At 44.6% G+C, this 20360-nt stretch overlaps 1 protein-coding gene across 2 annotated transcripts; it reads left to right on the forward strand.

Annotated features, from left to right (window-relative positions):
• Nucleotides 1-1369: 1369 nt before the first annotated feature.
• On the forward strand, nt 1370-9997 carry LOC149320420 (uncharacterized). Of its 2 annotated transcripts, none has more exons than XM_089502415.1 (3): nt 1370-1445; nt 5210-5326; nt 8872-9997. In XM_089502415.1, the coding sequence occupies exons 2-3, from the start codon at nt 5284-5286 to the stop codon at nt 9501-9503; spliced, it is 675 nt and encodes a 224-aa protein (XP_089358541.1). In that variant the 5' UTR covers nt 1370-1445; nt 5210-5283; the 3' UTR covers nt 9504-9997. The 2 variants fall into 2 exon arrangements, with proteins under 2 accessions (XP_089358541.1, XP_089358546.1); XM_089502420.1 differs by lacking the exon at nt 1370-1445 and adding an exon at nt 2536-2619.
• The last annotated feature ends 10363 nt before the right edge of the window (nt 9998-20360 follow it).

Consider the following 20360-nt stretch of genomic DNA (forward strand, 5'->3'; position numbering starts at 1 on the left):
TTGTCTCTTCCAGCTCTGTGATGAGAGTCCCCTGACACCAGACCCATCATTTTCAGACGTTCTGGAAAGGCTTTGTGTAAATTTAGTGCAGGACTTACAGAAAGACGTTGCACTCGTCCTTGAGCCGGTGAACTCAAAGCTCACTGCCCTGACATCCCGCATTGGAGATATAGAAAATACAGCTAATGCAGGTCTTGAACAGGGTTATTTCCATGAGGCCCACATGCAGCAGCTAGAAGAAATGAATGGCTATTTCCCAAGATGTCCAATCCCTTCTGTGCTGGATTAGGACTGCAGTTCCCAACAGCCCCAGCACAGACTTGCCAAAAGCCAGAGGGGCAGCCCCGCAGATGTCCAAGCCTTTCCTTCCTGCTTGTGTACTGCAATTCCTACCAATCAAACCCAGGAGTGCCATAAGCCACAATGGCAGCCCCACTAGATGTAAGAGCCCTCCCTTGCTGGATAATTACTGCAGTTCCCATCAGCCCTAGTCAGAGGTACCAACTGCCAGTGTGGGAGCCCAACTGGATGTCCAACCCTCCCTTGCTGCATAAGGACTCCAGTTCCCATCAGTACCAGGCAGCACCAGAGTGACAGCCCCCCAGATGTCCAAGCTCTCCCTTTCTGGTTTTGGACTGCATTTTCCATCATCCCCAGCTAGGAGTGCTAACAGTCATAGTGGGAGCCTTGCTAGATGTCCAGACCCTCCCTTGCTGTATAAGAACTACCGTTCCCACCAGCCCCATCCAGGAGTGCCAATAGCCAGAGTGATAGCCTCGCTGGATGTCCAAGCCCTCCCTTGCTGGTTTTGGACTCCTGTTCCCATCAACCCCAGCCAGGAGTGCCAACAGCTAGACTGGCAGCCCCATTTATATCCAGTTCCACCATTGCTGGATTAAGATTGAATTTCCCATCATTACAGGGGCAAGAGCCCACTAGATGTCCAGGCCCTGCCTTGCTGCTTTGGGAGTGCAGTTCCCATCAGCCCCTGACAGATGTTGGCAAAAACCAGAGTGGGAGCCTCCTAAACCTCCAAGCCTTCCCTTGCTGGATTAGGACTGAATTTCCCATTAGCCCCAGGCAGGGATGCCAACAACTAATGTGGGCCCCCAGTAGATGTTAAAGATGCCTCAGGTCTACAGTTCCCATCAATCCCATTCAGGAGTGCCAACAGCCAGTAGGGTAGTCCCACTAGATATCCAGGTCCTCCCTTGCTGGCGTTGCATTGCAGTTCCCATCAACTCTCCTTCTAGTGCCAAATCCCTGCCCAACTCCACACACCGGAAATGAGCTCATAGGAGAGCCGCCATTTTCTCCCCTCTCTCCCGGCCCCAATTGACCTCTCTAGGAGTCTGCTCTCGCTGCTCCTGGGAGGAGGAGGGGGCGGGGCTTCGAGCCTTCATCCTGCCAAACTCTGAAGAAGAAGAAGAAGAAGAGGGTCCCAGGTAAAGAGATCCCCTGGAAATGGAGGAGGGCCTGGGCTTCCTTGGCCCTCTCCTCAGAAGCCTTTCCCCTTTGGAGACCCTGAAGCCAGGAAAGGAGGACAGAGAGCCAGCCTGGTTGGGGGGAAACCGAGACCTGCTAAAACAAGTGGCAGCCCTTGTTTCCCATAGGGAAACCATACTCCACCATACAGAAGAATAGGGGAATACTTGCCCATAGAGACTCATTTAGGGGTTCTTTTTTGGTGTTGAATGTTTTAGAAACCCAGCTTCTATATCCCCTGTGGGCAAGGATTCCCCCTTTTCCTCTATGGGCAAGGATATCCCCTGTTATCCCCTATGGACAAGGATTCCCCTATTCTCTATGGGCAAGGATTCTCCTGTTATCCCCTATGGGCAAGGATTCCCCTATTCTCTATGGGCAAGGATTCTCCTGTTATCCGCTATGGGCAAGGATTCTCCTATTCTCTATGGGCAAGGATTCTCCTGTTATCCCCTATGGGCAAGAATTTCCCTATTATCCCCTATGGGCAAGGATTCTCCTATTCTCTATGGGCAAGGATTCTCCTGTTATCCCCTATGGGCAAGAATTTCCCTATTATCCCCTATGGGCAAGGATTCTTCTATTCTCTATGGGCAAGGATATCCCCTGTTATCCTCTATGGGCAAGAATTTCCCTATTATCCCCTATGGGCAAGGATTCTCCTGTTATCCGCTATGGGCAAGGATTCTCCTATTCTCTATGGGCAAGGATTCTCCTGTTATCCCCTATGGGCAAGAATTTCCCTATTATCCCCTATGGGCAAGGATTCTCCTATTCTCTATGGGCAAGGATATCCCCTGTTATCCTCTATGGGCAAGAATTTCCCTATTATCCCCTATGGGCAAGGATTCTCCTATTCTCTATGGGCAAGGATATCCCCTGTTATCCTCTATGGGCAAGAATTTCCCTATTATCCCCTATGGGCAAGGATTCTCCTGTTATCCTCTATGAACAAGGATTCTCCTGTTATTCTCTATAGGCAAGGATTCCTCAACAATCCCCTATGGGCAAGTCTTCTATTCTATTCTATCCTAGCTGTATCCAGCCATGCGTTGCTGTGGCCCAGTCTGGTTAAATAGAAAAGAAAGAAAAGAGAAAGCGCACATTTCTGAAATATTTAATTTCACAATGCTTGTGGGTATACAATATTTTTGTTGCTCCATTGTTTGTGTAGATACAGAGATTGTCTGGTTTGCTGACTCTAGAACACACAATATATAACTATCCATGTGAGAAGCAATCCGTGTCTCGATCTAAACTGCACAGTTGTCAAGACTGGCCCTGAGCCTTGTTGCTGGTGATTGCAAACGCCAATCGAATATTTAGTATAGCGCCTGTTGCAGTTACGCCCAACAGATGGCACTGTTTTTCAAAAACATATGTTTACCTGTCACAGGTGTGGCATCTATATAATAGTAGGTATAGGTATATTAAAATATGCACGTATTTGAATGGAACATTGTGTCAACATTTCAAAGCAATCAGTGAAAAAGTGTTGGAGATTTAAGATTTTGAAGAAACCAACATTTACATTTTTATTTATATAGATTATATTCCATTATTCTCTATGGACAAGTATTCCTTAATGATTCTCTATGGGCAAGAATTCTCCTATTACATTATATTCTGTATTATATTCTATTATTCCCTATGGGCAAATATTCTCCCATTATTCTCTATGGGCAAAGATAATATAGGGCATATTATCTTCTATGGCCAAGGATTCCCCTATTATTCTCTATGGTCAAGGATTCTATTTTTCTGTATAGGCCAGTGTTTTGTCCCAAGAGCAATGCTATGGACTTTGTGTGTAGTAAGGCCTCTGGCTCTCGGGAACACAGCCAGAACAAAAGACTTGTCCACAAATTTCTTACGTTTCCAAAAGCTTTACTGGTTATAACACAAAAAACACAAAACTGATTTCTTCTTTTTCAATAGTCCTTCCTAAATACCTTGCTCTCTTCTTGGTGGATTCTATCTTTCTTCTTCTCAGGACTATCTTTCTTCTTTTGTGGACTTATCTTTTTTCCTTTGTGGACTTATCTTTTTGTCAAAGGAAAATACTCTCTCCAGGTCTGACTTGGCTGAAATCTTACTACACACTGAAAATAACTAGAGGGAGACAGTAAGAGACCTTGGGATTTCCCACAATCCTTGTCTTTCTTAAAGCTATAGATCTGTATTTTCCTCTTAAACTAATACTTGGGCGGGGTACAAACCGCCGCTTTGCGGCGGTCTGCCGCCGCCGCCGGTAGGTCCATGGGGGAGCCGGAGCCTTCAGACAGCGCGGCTCCCGCGCGGACTGAAAAAGAAGCTCCAAAATGGAGCTTCTTTTTCAGTCGCGTTTGTGACGTAGCGAGGCGCCAGGGGCGCACTCACTACGTCATAAAGGCTGAGACACGTCCGGACGCTCAGCGTCCGATATGTAAAGATGGCGGCGCCCATGTGGAAGGGGCGCCGCCATCTTGTACGTATAGGATACGTACTAGGGTTAGGGGGGTGCGGAAGCACCGCCCCTTCCTAACCCTAGTACGTATCCTATACGTACTATATGGCGGTTTATATCCCGCCATAGAAAACCTAATATAATCTTAACTAAATATACAGTATGTCTCAAGAGCATCAAAGATGCTCTGGAGGCATGACAGCCAGTATTCCCCAATGATTCTCTATGGGCAAGTATTCTGTTATTTTCTTTGGGCAAGTGTTCTACTATTCTCTATGGGCAAGTATTCTCCAATGGTTCTCTATTGTCAAGTATTTGGCAAGTATGGTTTCCCTTTGGGCAAGTACTGTCATCTGTCTGAGTACACCCCATGGAAATGCACCCACTGGGTGGCTCCCTGCATCCCTTCACTCTCTCAGCCCCAGAGAACCCCCTGAGAGGTCCGCCTTTTCAGTCAGAAAGAACTTGAAAGCACAGTATTAATAATCCAAGTGTCATCCTGTATTCCACCTTTTGGAGCTCATATTTCCTATGTCACTTTCCCAAGTTGGGCTTATGAGCTGCTGGCCTTTTCCTGACTTGTTTCTGGGTAGATGTCTCATAGCACCCAAGTCCAAACCCCTTCCCCAAAGACCTGTGCCATATTCTCTGTTCCTTTTACAAAATCCATGTCTTAAAACCTCACTGCTATGAGGAATTTGCCAGACCTTGAAGTGTTGGCTGAGTTTGATTTCCAGCAAATATCAGGATAGTTGAAGTCTCCCATTACTACTACATCTCTCCTTTCTGAGTGTGTGGTCATCTGTTTTAGAAAGGCATCATCCAGTTCCTCAGTCTGTCTTGGGGGTCTGTAGTAGACTCCCACAATAACATCCCTGTTGTTTCTTTCCCCTTTTTTTTTAACCAGATGCTCCCCACCTGGCTTCCAAGATGTCTTGGGTCTCTTCACAGTGGTAGACATCCCTGACATTCAACACCACTCCTCCTCCTTTCCTGTTTAGCATATTAATCTTAAAAAGTTTATACACCTCTATCCCTACATTACGATCATGAGACTCATCCCGCCAGGTTTCAGTGCTGCCTATCACATTGTATTTGCTTGTTTTTACTGTAATGTTTTAATGTATTTTAATACGTTCAATTGTTCAGATGTATGGATTATCCTGTTGTACACCGCCTTGATTTTTAGAAGGGCGGTATAGAAATAAACTTTTTATTTATTTTATTTTTATTACCCTTCTCCAAATTCTGTGTATTGAAACCTCACTGCTGTTTCAGGTCAAGAACCTCTTGGTAGAAGAAATTATCTCTGAATGTCCTGCAGCTGAGAAGTCTCCAATGGACCCCAGGCAATGGAGTTCTCAATAGAGGGCGATCCAGAAGAAGTGGAGCAAGGTAAGGATGAATACTCTCTGTCCTGAATCCTGTCTTTGCTTTTGTTGTTGTTATGTGCTTTCAAGTCATTTCCTCCTTAAGGTGACCCTATTACAGGGTTTTCTTGGCAAGAGTTCAGAGGAGGTTTGCCCTTGCCTTACTCTGAGGCTCAGAGCATGTAACTTGCCCAAGCTCATAGAATTATAGAATCATAGAGTTGGAAGAGACTGCAAGGGCCATCCAGTCCAACCCCCCTGCCATGCAGGAACTCACAATCAAAGCATCAACAACAGATGGCCATCCAGCCTCCAAAGGCTCCAAAGAAGGAGACTCCTACACACTCCGAGGGAGTGCATTCCATTGTTGATCAGCTCTTACTGTCAGGACGTTCCTCCTAATGTTAAGGTGGAATCTCTTTTCCTCTAACTTGCATCCATTCCATTTTCTAGTCTAGTTGCACCATGCTGGAAATAATTTTCAAAATGGATGTTGGTGGACTTTTTGGTCTGATGAGGAATATCCATGTTCAACTCAAGATTGTAGGTATGGAGTTGTGCATGTAGGGTCACTGGGCTTCCAAATACACCTGGAGGTGTGCATTTGGTTGCAAAAAACCCTGCTCTTCCACTCAGCCTCTCCATCCCCAAGATTTTGATCTTTTAAAAAACTTTGAAAATCTTTAAATTTTTTATTCTTTTAAAATTTTCTTTAAAAACATCACATTTTAACCAACTTTTCACTATGTATATATAAATACATTTAGGTTGTGCATACAATATTGTGATTTAAAGGTATTATTTTAATGTTGCTAGTTGTTTGTATCACAACTATTAGCATATCCTTCCTTCAGTGTAATTGTAGGTGAAGAGAAGTGGGGGAGGTTGAAGCTGACCTTCCTCCCATTTTGCCTTCCAAGAAGGTGGTAGCGGTCCTTCCTCCCGAGTAATCTTCCAGAGACACATATATCCAGACTGGGCTGCTGTTTAGAGGAAGAGGCTTTAGATAGAGACAGTTTGCATGATAGACTTTGAGCCAAAACAGATGGCCAAGAAGGAGTGACTTGAAGCCGCCTCTACTGAAGACTGCGGCAAACACACATCGTGGTTCCAAAGGCACCTTCTACCCCCGGCCCAAATAGGAGTGGAAAAGGTCCACTCTTTTTTGGGTTGGTTTTGGGCTGCCTTAGGCTTCTGTCACTCCAGGCATCCATCATCAAAATGATAAGCTTCCAGAGTGGCTTGAAACACCACGGCTGGTCTGTTCGGGCCCTTAATCAAATAAAAATGCAAAGCAGAAGGTGTTCTAACAGACTTTAAGTCCTGGAAGAGGAAAGGATGGATATGTTGGGAATGTCCTGGAGGGAGGAAAGAGCCAACAAAGATGCAAAGAGCCCAAGAAGGACGCCACCAGAAGAGAGCGGGAGGACGACCTCCTCTTGTGGTGATAAACCCACTGAGCCACCAGTCCCTCACTTGTGAATGTAGGCAGATTCTTGGAGGCACACAGAATCCTCACCCACCACCCCTTTTAGCTTCACAACAACCTGCAAACGAGAGATGGAAGCCATTTAAGTGAGGGGGAAAAGCTTGGCGGCTTGGTGTAGATGGAACTAAATACTCATTCACATTCCCACTATCACCAAAAGGGTAAGATGACCTGATATGGATTTAAATTGGACTCTGGTCTTGATTTCAGGTGTAAAGGAGATATTATAGTTTTATGAGTCCAATTCTGAGCTTGACTGGGAAGTTTGTTTCTGTTGTTAATTACCCTTGAGTTGATTCCGACTCATGGCATCCCTGTGGATGAAACAATTCCAAGATCCCCTATCCTCCACTGCTCTGTTTAGGTCCTGCAAATTCATGCTCATGGCCTCCTTGATTGAGTCTATCCAACTGGCATGCAGTCTTCCTTTCTTTCTTCTACCTTTCCTGCCATTATTGTCTTTTCTAATGAGCCATTCCTTTTCATGATGTGGCCAAAGTTCGACAACCTAAATTTGATCATCTTGGCTTCCAGGGAGAGTTCAGGTTTAATCTGTTCAAGGACTCATTTGTTTGTCTTTTGTCAGTCCTCTTTATTTGTCAGTGCAACATCCTGTGGAATCTAGGAGTTTTCCAACTTCTCCTTGGGGAAAAGGCCTCCCCTGGCCCTAAAATGGCTCAGAGAGGGCCCAACAGTAACAAAAATTCCTCCACTTAATTACTGAGGGAACTGTCTAACTAAAAGATTGTATGTACAGCGCTGTGTAAATTTACAGTGCTTTATAAATAAAGGTTAATATTAATAATAATGTATACTCTCTGAGTATCTGTTTGTGGGAGATAGGGCAAGAAAATAGGCAAGAAATGGAGAGAAAAAATATAATTAGGAATTGTGGATCATATAATTTATACTATGCGAATAATATATTTTTTATTTTTATTGTATTAATTATTAAACATACAAACAATTTAAAACAAAACACTCAAGTAGAGAGGAAATACAAATATACCAACATGATTACAATATAATACAGTATAATTATTAAGTATCTAAATCCTCAAATTCCATATTAGTATATCGTATTTGTATCATTAGTATCTAACATATATTAATATTTATATCTTATTTGATTTCATTTCCCTCTGCCCTATTTTGACTTCCATCCTCCTCAATCGTTCCCTAAATTCTAGAACCACTCATCCTACCTCCTCTTACTCTCTTCCTTGACTTTCATCCTTACTTTCTATTTTTACTCTTCCCTGTTCCTTCTTCTTCCTTCTTCTTTTTTACTTCCTCTCCCATCCTTCCTCTTTATTTCTTTGCTTCCCCGCGTATCTAACCTTCAGTCACTTACTCTACCCTTCAATCTCCTACTCTAACCCTCAGTCACATGCAAATAATATTTTAAGCAACATAAAGAAGGCACAACAGAGACAAAACTTCCCCTAAGGGATGTTACAGGATATTGCGGAGAAAAACATTTTTCTTTTCTTTTTCAGGTGATATAATGGGAGATCATAGAATCATAGAGTTGGAAGAGACCACAAGGGCCATCCAGTCCAACCCCCTGCCATGCAGGAAATCACAATCAAGGCATCCCCGACAGATGGGGTCCAATGTGATCTCCTAATTGCCAAGAATTGTCCATTGCTGTCTGAGAGATATCTTAGGGCTGTTTTAAGGCTCCTCTCTGGAGCCTGACCTTCACCAAAACTGGGATCCAACTCCCAGCCCCCTTCCTCAGTCTTTCCTATTGATTTATTTGTATATTTATTTTCCTACCTTTCTCACCAAATGGGCTTCAAAGTGTCTCTTTCTTGCACCACACTTTGTATGTGTGTTGAGAGAGAGAGAGAGAATGTGTAAAATAGAATGTCAGGGAAGAGATGCTTAAGGTGAAATGCTGAAACAGTGCAGATGGAATTGAAAGCAAGTGGAAAAGTTGGAAAGAGGGGGAGAAATGGCATGTGGGACTGAGGAGAGAGCAGGAGCAAACATGCCTAGATTCATTGTTGACTGCAGAGACCCTTCCTCTCTTAATGTTGAGATTCAGTCTTGTCTGTTCTTGTCCTTATTTGTAGAAGAACTTGTGATTCCTCAGAGAATCCACACAGGAGAGAAGCCATATCATTGCCAACTGTGTGGGACATGTTTTGCTCGCAAGTCACACCTTAAAACACACCAGAGAGTACACACAGGAGAGAAACCATACGCATGCCTGGAGTGTTGGAAATGCTTTGGTGACACGTCACAGCTAGTAAGGCATCATAGAGTTCACACAGGAGAAAAACCATACAAATGCCAGCAGTGTGGAAGATGTTTTGCTTGGAAGTCAGACCTTGTGACGCATCAGAAAGTTCACACAGAAGAAAAACCATACAGATGCCTACAGTGTTGGAAATGCTTTGCTCACAAGTCAGCTCTCGTGAGTCATCAGAGAATCCACACAGGAGAGAAACCATACAAATGCCAGTGGTGTGGAAAATGTTTTACTCAGAAGTCTCACCTTGTGAGGCATGAGAGAGTCCACACTGGAGAGAAACCATGCAAATGCCAGCAGTGTGGAAAATGTTTTGCTGACACGCCACAGCTTGTGACTCATGAGAGAGTCCACACTGGGGAAAAACCATACAAATGCCAGCAATGTGGAAAATGTTTTACTCAAAAGTCTCACCTTACGAGTCATGGGAGAGTCCACAAAGGAGAGAGATGATACAAATGCTAGCAGGGAAATGTTTTTCTCACAAGTTACACCTTCAGATACACCAGAGAGTCCACACAGGAGAGAAACCATGCAAATGCCATCAATGTGCAAAATGTTTTGCTCAGAAGCATACTTTTTTTTGTCACGTGAGAGTCCACACAGGAGACAAACTATTCAAATGCCGGCAGTATGGCAAGTGGTACTTCAGGTAACAACCTTACACACCACAGTAGCATCTATACAGGAGAGAAGCCATATGAATGCTATTACTGGTGGAACTGTTTTGATCAGAATTCACACCTTGTGAGACATCATAAACTCCACACTAAACAAAATGTAGAAATGCGAGCAGCGGGAAAATGTTTTTCATTTGGAGGAGCAACTTTCATACATGTTTTGTAAAGGTCTGTTATGATCTTTTAAGCATGCTATTTCTGCTGCAAAATTTGTGTTAAAGTATCTTGCCTTAAGGAATTGTTTAACAAACCTTTGAATTATTTGCAGCATTTTGTATTCTTTATTGCTTGTCCAGAGTCTGTGAATGACACTGTCAGTTATGGAGCATCAGTATTTGCATTAATAAGGTGCTACCAAAATTCAGCTGGTCATGACCATGAAGAATGATGTTGCAAATGCATTTCTTTCTACCTTCTAGCCCTGCATTGACACACAGTATTCACTGACTCCAGAGTCAAACTCTGATTTCCCCTCTACCCTCAGGACCTAAACCTGGGCTAGAAAGGATTATGTTTTAGTTGGGTTCTTCTCCTGTGCTTTTGCTTGCCCTTTTTACATGGGCCAGTCGGGTCACTGTACATTAAGGCTTGGCCCTGAGCCTACAGAGTCCTGGGAATTGTAGTGTGGTGAATGGGATGCTTAGAATTGGCTGCGAGAAAGAAAGCTTTAGTGTGGTCATTCATGAGAGTTATTATTATTTTGTTATTTATTTCATTTATACTCCACCTTCCTCCCCGAAGGGACCCAAGGCAGCTTACAGATAAAATCATTAACATTATTATAAAATATAACAACAATTAAAATGACTATATATAAAATCACATTAAAAAGTCATAAAATTCACAAGTTGATAGAGAATTCTGAGTTCTGCCGGAAATGACAAATCCCAGGATTCTGTTGGACAGAGTTCTGGACATTTAATGGTGTCAAAGTGCTATGTTTGGGCAGGGCGGATACGCTCCAAGTTCAAATTTGACCCGTAGCAATTCTTCATAGAAAAATAAAGTCTCCATCTCTATTGTTGGAGAGGCTATATGCACCAAAAAACTCATGGATTCTCAAGGGATGTTGAATTTATTGATTTGTATCCCACATTTCTTCCAATATAGGAAATCAAACAACGATCTTAAAACACTACAAATTAAAAGCAATGCAGTCAAAATCCCCAGAAAGAAATTAATTAAATTCCCCGGAAATTGGCAACACTACTAATAACCCCAAAACCCCACAAGATTCCCTGAGGCCACAATGGCAGGTGCAGGGGAGGAGAAAAGGTTGGCGACTGGAGAAAAGGGCCCAAGATGGGTGAAGTGTGGGTTGATTTTTTTTAATCTTGAAGGACTTAACAAGTGGAAAAGAGCATTTAAAAAACCATTTAAACCCAGAAACACATTTTCCATTTGGGGGAAATGAAAACCAGCCTAGCACTCCTACAGAAAAGCAGGAGGCTGCTAATCCATGGATGCTCAAGTCCTATTGTCCTTAATGAATGCACCCAAATCTGCACATACTAAAATCCTTCTAACACTCAGAGTGTCCACTTTGTTGAAAGTGCAAATTGCACCTGCTAAAATCTCTGGTAATAGGTATGTATGAAATAATATGGATTATAGCTATTTGCTTTTAAAGAAATTACGTTTTTAGAGACTATTTCTGTGATGTCCCAATACCACAATTATAATAAATGTACTTTTATTCCTTTTACAATAGCTCCTGAAGAAGGCCAATTTGTGACAAGGCTGAAATGCTTTGGGCTTTTTAAGCTAATAAAACTTTGTGGACCATCATCAGCATGTGGGACTTCGCTTCCTTTATGTCTTCTACACATTCTTACATACATATGTTTGTAAATACATGCTGTAGAATTAATTGTAATTAGGAGTATTTATTTAGGTTTGTCAGGGAAGCGTGGATGGGACAGGCCAAGACTGAACCTTTTCCGGCTGCCTTAAAGACTAATAAAACCTTTTTTAAAAAGGTCAGATACTTGGCACACCTTACATTCACTTCTGAAGACCCTTGAACATATGGCTCTGTGTAAGCTAGTGGTTAATACTCGGCAGAAGATCTCTCCTGCCCCATTCTTCCTTCCAATTCAGAGAAGTATAAATTAAGAGCTTTTGCAAAAGCTGAAGAGGAAAGATTTGCCATCCTCAGAGGCTATGGAGATTAAGTGGTTAAAAAGCCCTAGACATTTATTATCCTGCACCCACAGTTTCTGAGAAAATATTACATGCCACTTTCACATCTAAATAAGCAACAGTAGGAGTCTGCAAACCTCTCCCTCACTCCCCACTCCATCTGGCAGCACTGGAAATTTAAGAGACAGGGTGCACATGGCTTTGAAAGTTGCACAGATCACAAACTACCGTATATACTCGACTATAAGTTGACCTCATGTATAAGTCAAGGGCAAGTTTTGGGGCCAAAATTATGGAATTTGGTATGACCCGTGGATAAGTCGAGGGTAAAATCTAGGGACATATAGCAAAGGCTATATGCCCCTAAATTTTACCCTCGACTTATCCAGGGGTCATAGCAAAATCCATAATTTTGGCCCCTAAAGGATGAAGCAAAACAAAATAATGTCAAATATCTTATAAAATTCCATCAGACATAACTCTTTGTGCTTATTCTTAAGATTGGATGGATGAGAGAATAGAGGGGGTCGGTGCTTCCCATATTATACTGTTCCTTTACACCAGGAGATGGTTCCTTCTTTTAAATAAGAGTTAAGATACAGTACTTACATTGACCCATGGATAAGTTGAGTCGGGTTTTTGGAGTCAATTTTTTGACCGAAATTTCTAGACTTATACATGAGTATATACAGTATACTATTTAAAAAACACCCGTCTGCATACTTCATTTCCCCGCCCCTCTTTTAACCCCCTGTTAAATGCAAACCAGATAATTAACTTCTCTGTGTAACTTTCTGCTGTACTACTAGTCCCTTTTATGCTGAGTTAACAAACAAAACAGTCTTTACCTGGTAAAAGAATGGTCAACATTTTGTCTTCTGTCTTGGTTCTGACTCTGAACATTCCTGAAATCTGTTCCTTGCTCCCCTATCTTTCATAGTGTCCCCTTATTGGTTAATTTGAACAGGCTATTAATTATTATAATTTTGACCTATTAGTCTGATCCTCTCTCATGCCTTTAATTTTGCTGTTGTTTAAAACACCCTTCTTTCTACCATACTATTCCTCTATCTTTCAGCTTTGAACATCTACACCCCACCATGTGACCCCTTTGTAGGGTTGCCATAATCCTCCTGCCGGCGGGACATTTCTGGTTTTTCACCACTAGGGGGCGTCCCTGCACGGTTTCCTCCTTGACTCAGGTTTGTCCTGGGTTTTCCTGTTGCCAATCTGGTGACTTTCACACCCAAATGGGTCCTTTTCAGAGCCTTTGGTGTGATTTTGGTGGTTGGTTTTAATGGTAATTTTGAGAGTTGAAATAAGTTCCAATTATTTTTATTTAATTAGGGCTACGTTTTATTGCCATATTAACATTACAGGGACTTTTCAGGGATTTTGACTGAATATTTGGTGAGATAATGGGGGGGGGGGGGGGTGGTTGGTGAGTTTTGGCCAAACGTTTGGGGAATTATCTTCAAGGCTTGTTGGCAACAGGAGGTTGCCAGACTCAGGAAGAGCCAGAGCTCCTCCTCTGTTTGGTTCCAGCAAGGCAGCAGGGGGGAGAGGGCCATTTCCTTTGGCACCGAGGAGAGGATGATGAGGAAGAGGAGGAGGAGGAGGAGGAGGAGGTGCGTGGCCATTTTCAATATTTATTTTGCCCCTGTGTATTTTTTCTAACTGCCAGGGCTCAATGCTCTGGAATTCTTTAGCCTTCTCTGTCAGAGAGCTCTGGTGCCACAATAAACTACAATTCCCAGGATTCCATAGCACTGAGCCCTGGCCGTCAAAGCAGTGTGTTTTGGACACAGATATCCTCCTTTTGTGAGTTAATGAATGAATCCAGTCCCTAGCTTTTCTATCTCTCTCACACACTGCAGGAGTAATAACCCACTTTGAGACTGCTTTAACTCAATGGTAGGGAATCCTGGGAATGCTAGTGTTTGGGAGACATTGAGACTTCTCTGTCAGAGATGGCTCTGAGACCACAATAGACTACAATTCCCAGGATTCCCCAGCACTGAGCAGTCTCAAACTGGACCATTTCCTCAGTGTGGATGGACCTGGTGAGGCATTCTGGGCCCTGCAGTTCAACTACGTTTGGAGGGTTATGGGACTCCCTGTCAGAGATAGTTCTGGGGCCACTGTGTACTACAATTCCCAGCATTCCCCAGCACTAACCCAGGACAGTTAAGTCACTCTTGAACTGGATTATTCCCTCAGTGTGGATGCAGCTTTGGTGAGGAACTCTGGGCATTTCAGTCCAGCTATGTTTTATGTCTGCAGTGTATTTTGGACCAGAGACAAGGTGACTTTCCAGGACATGTCCTCTTCTGTCAAATTTCAAAATGTCCTCCATTTTGATCATGCCTAAGAAACATGCATTTATATTAACATTTTAAAAAAATATCAATTTTTTCGCGTGTCCTCCATTTATGAAAACTGTGTCCTACATTTGAAAATGTTGTCCTACATTTGTCCCGGTTTGGAGGTTCTGACTTATGGCAACACTACTTCCAGCTGCCAGGCCCCTCTCGGGGGTCTCCCTGGGACCAGATATGGGGAGTGGGGGAGGTTCAAGGGGAATAGGGGCATCCTTGCTAGCAAGGACAATGGTTCAGGCCACTGAAGGGGGGGTTCTGTCCGCACCGGGTGACACCCAGAAAGGGTGACACTTGGTTGGGACCACCTCCTATTCCCCGCGTGAAAACGGAGACTTGCCAATATTCAAGGCTTGAATGGGGTGCATGCTCACAAGCACGTGTGGGGCATGCTCCATTGGAAATAATGGCTGTTGCCTCTCTGTGAATATTTAAGACTGCGGACCTCAAGCCCACGAGAAAGGAGGGGCAACTGTATTAGTAACAAGGAGAAGGTTAAAGTATATAAGAAAGATAGAATTTGTAAGATTGTAGGAATTTAAGATTTCATAAAATGGATATAGTTGGACTATGAAGACAAATAGAAGTTAGACAAATGTAGCAAGGTCATTTAGCTAGTTATACAAATTAAGGTAACAGAATAGCAGAAAATAGGAAACAGTAAAAAAAGAGATTTGTATAATGAAAGTGAAGAATCAGGGAGGGAGGACGTCAAGGTATGTGCAAGTTTCGTATTGCCAAAATAGGAGTAGTAGGATTGGAAGAATGTGTGTTAGTTTTTAGAAGGGATGTATAAGTAGGTAAAAGTTAGTGTAAGTGATGAGAATAGGAGAGAGAGGATGAGTAGATTAGGAGGGGATGGATAACAGGGAAGGGGTATTTGGAGAGGAGTAATAAAGGAGGAATTGGAAGAAGATAATTTTAGCACAACTCACTGGTGGTAGTGGTGAGGCAGAGGGGAGAAAGAGACAGAGGGGAGAAAGGGGAGCCATCAGATTGAGATGAATGAACTTTAATTGACTGTAGAGCAACCTTGTGGGGAGGAGGAGGGAAAGAGGTCTTTTGCCTGGAGCCTTGGGGAGGAGAAAAGATGGATGGATCTGGGACACTGTGGAAGGAAGAAAGGAAGAGCAAACTGAGAATGGAAAGAACCCAGGAAGGCAAAGCCAAGAATAGAGCAGAGCCACCAGGAGAGAGGAGTGGGGAATCCAAAGCTCCCTTTGGGGTGATAAAACCACCAGACAAACAACCCCTTACTTGAGATTATTGGCAGGGATTCAGGGAGGCCCTCAGGTTCCTGATTCCTCTCCCCCCCCCCTTCACAACAGTCCAGTGAGGGAGGTTCACTTAAGGGAAAAACTAGCCCAAGAAGATTGCTACAACTTAATTCTATGAACATCCAAAAAAAGCATGAGTCGGTCTTTATTTTATTTTATTTTATTTTTAAATTTCATTTTATGCCACCTTTCTCCCAAAAAGGGACCCCAGACACCTCAAAAGATACAAACACTTTAAAAACATTTTTCCACCCCCACCCCCCAAAACAAAACACCACAATTAGAATAACCTAGTTTAAACAGTCTAAAATTGAAAGAATTCTATAGTTGGAAGAGACCACAAAGGTCATCCAGTTCAACCCTATTCTGCCATGCAGGAAGACACAATCAAAGCAATACCAACAGTAGTACAATCCAGTCCCTGTTTAAAAATCACCAAAGAAAGAGACTCCATCACTCTCTGAGGCAGCATATTCCACTTAAAGGAGAAAAGAAGGCATTGTGGAGAGAGGGAGGGAATTAGAGAGAGGTGCTAAAGAAGGAAAATGCCACAGCTAGTAACTTTGTGGCAGCTTAACAACTTAGCAGTAGGTAGGGGACAAAATGAAAGCAGTCTGACTTCTTTGGACCACAGATAGATGGGGTGGGGATATGCCCTTGGGCCTCACGTAGCAGCTACCTTGCTTGGGGGCCTTGGGGGTGGTTGTGCCTCCTGAGTCCATGGTAATCAAAGGGCACTTGGGGAGGTACCCTCAGAACCCTGTGCGTCAGCTGCTTCATGGGACTCAGAGGGCATGGGGTGAGGCAATGCCCTCCGAGACCTTTGCAACAGCTGCCTCATGGGACTCAGACAGCATGGGGGGGTGAGACGGTGTCTGAGCCCTGTGTGGCAGACACGTCATGGGATTTGGAAGGCATGGCAGACCCAGCAACATCAAAGGATAAAGACATCAGGCAGACCCAGCAACATCAAGGACTGCCTGAAGGAAGAGGCCCCTCCCTCCTCAACTGTCATCTTGGCCTCAGAGGGAGCGATCAGGCAGACCCAGCAACATCAAGGACTGCCTGAAGGAAGAGGCCCCTCCCTCCTCAACTGTCATCTTGGCCTCAGAGGGAGCCATCAGGCAGACCCAGCAACATCAGGGAATGCCTGAAGGAAGAGGCCCCTCCCTCCTCAACTGTCGTCTCGGCCTCAGAGGGAGCCATCAGGCAGACCTAGCAACATCAGGGACTGCCTGAAGGAAGAGGCCCCTCCCTCCTCAACTGTCGTCTCGGCCTCAGAGGGAGCCATCAGGCAGACCCAGCAACATCAGGGACTGCCTGAAGGAAGAGGCCCCTCCCTCCTCAACTGTCATCTCGGCCTCAGAGGGAGCGATCAGGCAGACCCAGCAACATCAGGGAATGCCTGAAGGAAGAGGCCCCTCCCCCCTCAACTGTCATCTTGGCCTCAGAGGGAGCGATCAGGCAGACCCAGCAACATCAGGGAATGCCTGAAGGAAGAGGCCCCTCCCCCCTCAACTGTCATCTTGGCCTCAGAGGGAGCCATCAGGCAGACCCAGCAATATCAGGGAATGCCTGAAGGAAGAGGCCCCTCCCTCCTCAACTGTCATCTCGGCCTCAGAGGGAGCCATCAGGCAGACCCAGCAACATCAGGGACTGCCTGAAGGAAGAGGCCCCTCCCTCCTCAACTGTCATCTCGGCCTCAGAGGGAGCCATCAGGCAGACCCAGCAACATCAGGGACTGCCTGAAGGAAGAGGCCCCTCCCTCCTCAACTGTCATCTCGGCCTCAGAGGGAGCCATCAGGCAGACCCAGCAACATCAGGGACTGCCTGAAGGAAGAGGCCCCTCCCTCCTCAACTGTCATCTCGGCCTCAGAGGGAGCCATCAGGCAGACCCAGCAACATCTTGGACTGCCTGAAGGAAGAGGCCCCTCCCTCCTCAACTGTCATCTCGGCCTCAGAGGGAGCCATCAGGCAGACCCAGCAACATCAGGGACTGCCTGAAGGAAGAGGCCCCTCCCTCCTCAACTGTCATCTCGGCCTCAGAGGGAGCCATCAGGCAGACCCAGCAATATCAGGGACTGCCTGAAGGAAGAGGCCCCTCCCTCCTCAACTGTCATCTCGGCCTCAGAGGGAGCGATCAGGCGGACCCAGCAACATCACGGACTGCCTGAAGGAAGAGGCCCCTCCCTCCTCAACTGTCATCTCGGCCTCAGAGGGAGCGATCAGGCGGACCCAGCAACATCAGGGACTGCCTGAAGGACGAGACTTCTCCCTCCTTTGTCACCTTGTATTTTGTACTGCATTACGATTTTTACTGTACACTGCTATGATCATTGCGGAATAGCGGTCTATAAATAAAACATATTATTATTATTATTATTATGGCGTGGTTCTCTCCGAGCCCTGCATGGCAACTTCTTCATGGGACTCATGGGGGACATGGGACATGGGGGAGCTGGGGTGGGGAAAGCAGGCAGCCTCTCTTTCACATCAGCTGATACCAACTCTAGTCCCACCACTGCTTCACAGCCCAAGTTTGTCATGAGGACAGAGCTGGGCTGTCAAGGAGGATAGGTGAATGCATGCCCCAAGCATTCTCAGCTGTCTCCTGAGAGGTGGAGGAGGCTTGGAGGCAAGTTTGAGGCTGCTGCAGATGGCTTGGCGAGTCACATGTTATGCAGGCCTGCTGTGGAGTGAGTGGGTTGGTCCTTCCAGTTGCTCCCAATAGGCAGGCAAAAAAAGGAAAGACATTCCTGTTCCCACGTGGAAGCCTCTTGAAGGTCAGTCACTAACCAGCTGAGGGGAACAACTCTAGAAGAAACAACATTAATGTTTATTAATGCTAAAGAATAACATTTAACAATTATCACACGGAAAGGTGCCCCAGGTATTAGGACAAGCCATCCCCTGAGAATCTTAAAATCATCTTTAATTGTCCTAATGAGAATTCCAGGTAAAGGCTATCAGGTAAGGATGGATGACTAAGGAACTTTCAACTGAGCTAAGTTTTAAATGGAACATGTATAAGAAATGGAAAAACAGGGAAATCACCCAAGAGGAATTCAGACAAATAGCTAGCATGTGTAGAGATAAAGTCAGAAAAGCTAAAGCGCAGAATGAACTCAGGTTTGCTAGAGAGGTTAAGAACAATAAAAGGGCTTTTTTGGGTATGTCTGAAGCAAAAGGAAGAAGAAGGAAATGGTAGGGCCACTGCGTGGAGAAGATGGCAAAATGCTAACAGGAGACAAAGAAAAGGCAGAATTATTCAACACCTTCTTTGCCTCAGTCTTCTCAGAAAAGGCAAAGGGTGCTCAACCTGAGGATAATGGAGCAGAGGACAGAACAGGGGAATTTCAGCACAGAATAAGTAAAGAGATAGTACAGGAATTCCTTGTTAATCTAAATGAATTTAAGTCGCCAGGACCAGATGAACTACATCCAAGGGTATTAAAATAACTGGCAAATGTAATATCGGAGCCATTGGCAACAGAAGTATAGTGTCTAGATCAAGGTAAGTAATAGTCCCACTCTATTCTGCTTTGGTCAGGCCCCACCTGGAATATTGTGTCCAGTTCTGGGCACCACAATTTTAAAAGGATGTGGAGAAACTGGAGTGTGTCCAAAGGAGGGCGACTAAAATAGTGAAGGGTCCAGAAACCATGCCCTATGAGGAAAGACTTAAGGAGCTGGGGATTTTTAGCCTGTAGAAGAGAAGGTTAAGAGGTGATATGATAGCCCTGTTTAAATACTTGAAGGGATGTCGTATTGAGGAGGGAACAAGCTTGTTTTCTGCTGCTCCAGAGACTAGGACCTGGAGCAATGAATGCAAACTACAGGAAAAGAGATTCCACCTCTACATTAGGAGCTTCCTGACAATAAGGGCTGTTTGACAGTGGAATACACTCCCTCAGAGGGTGATAGAGTCCTTGAAGGTCTTTAAGCAGATGGCCATCCAGCCTCTGCTTAAAGACCTCCAAGGAGGAAGACTCCAGCACTCTCTGAGGAAGGAGTGTGCTCCACTGTCAAACAGCCCTTAGTGCCAGGAAGGTCCTCCTGACGTTGAGGTGGGATCTCTGTCCCTGGAGCTTGATTTGAAATCCCTCCTTATAATAAATAATAAATTGTTTATTTATAAACCGCTTTTCCCAGGATCAAAGAGGTGTACAGTATAGAGGTAAATACAGTACAAAACAAATGACATATTAAAAATACACATCAATGCCCATTAATTCCACAAATATTGGCTAAAAACATTCTACATTATTAAAATCGCAGTTATAAATACCTACATCATTAATCAGTAAGGGGAGGGAAACTTTATTACAAGGAGTTGGGAGAGTAGGCTTGTAGGAAGAGGTAAGTTTTTAATGCCTTTTTAAAGGCTTCCACCGTTCCACTGAGTAAGGCGTTCCAAAGAGAAGGCGCTACTGCCCTAAAAGCCCTTTGCTGGGTAGTCGCCAATCTCACCCTTGGATGACTGAGTACCAATTTTCATGCAGGGAGAGGCGTTCATTCCCTCAAGTAACCTCCCTCTTCGTCCTCCTCCTCTTCCTCCCCCCTCCCCTCCCTCCCTCCCCAACAAGGAACTTCAAAAGGATCCTCCTTCTCTTCCCCCTCCTCAGGAAATGAGGTCAGAGGGGGTCTCCAGCTTCTCTCCCCCCATATTGACCACTCTAGGAAACTGAGCTCGTTGCTCCTTGGAAGAGGAGGAGGAGGAGAAGGGAAGGCACCTTCTTCTTCCTCATTAGCACTTTCTCTGCCCCTCTAGGAAGTGGGACTCCTTTCCCTGAGGAGGAGGAGGAGGAGGAGGAGGAGCCCAGGGAAAGGCTG

The sequence above is a fragment of the Sceloporus occidentalis genome, unplaced genomic scaffold (genome assembly GCF_023333645.1).
Source record: "Sceloporus occidentalis isolate IW3139 unplaced genomic scaffold, rSceOcc1.0.p SCAF_1, whole genome shotgun sequence".
NCBI lineage: Eukaryota > Metazoa > Chordata > Lepidosauria > Squamata > Phrynosomatidae > Sceloporus > Sceloporus occidentalis.

What these genes read in the sequence shown, in the direction of transcription:
- LOC149320420 (XM_089502415.1), top strand. Translation starts at nt 5,284, where the DNA reads ATGGAGTTCTCAATAGAGGGCGATCCAGAAGAAGTGGAGCAAG. An exon ending in TCCAGAAGAAGTGGAGCAAG is followed by an intron (nt 5,327 to 8,871) that starts GTAAGGATGAAT and finishes CCTTATTTGTAG; the next exon opens with AAGAACTTGTGATTCCTCAG.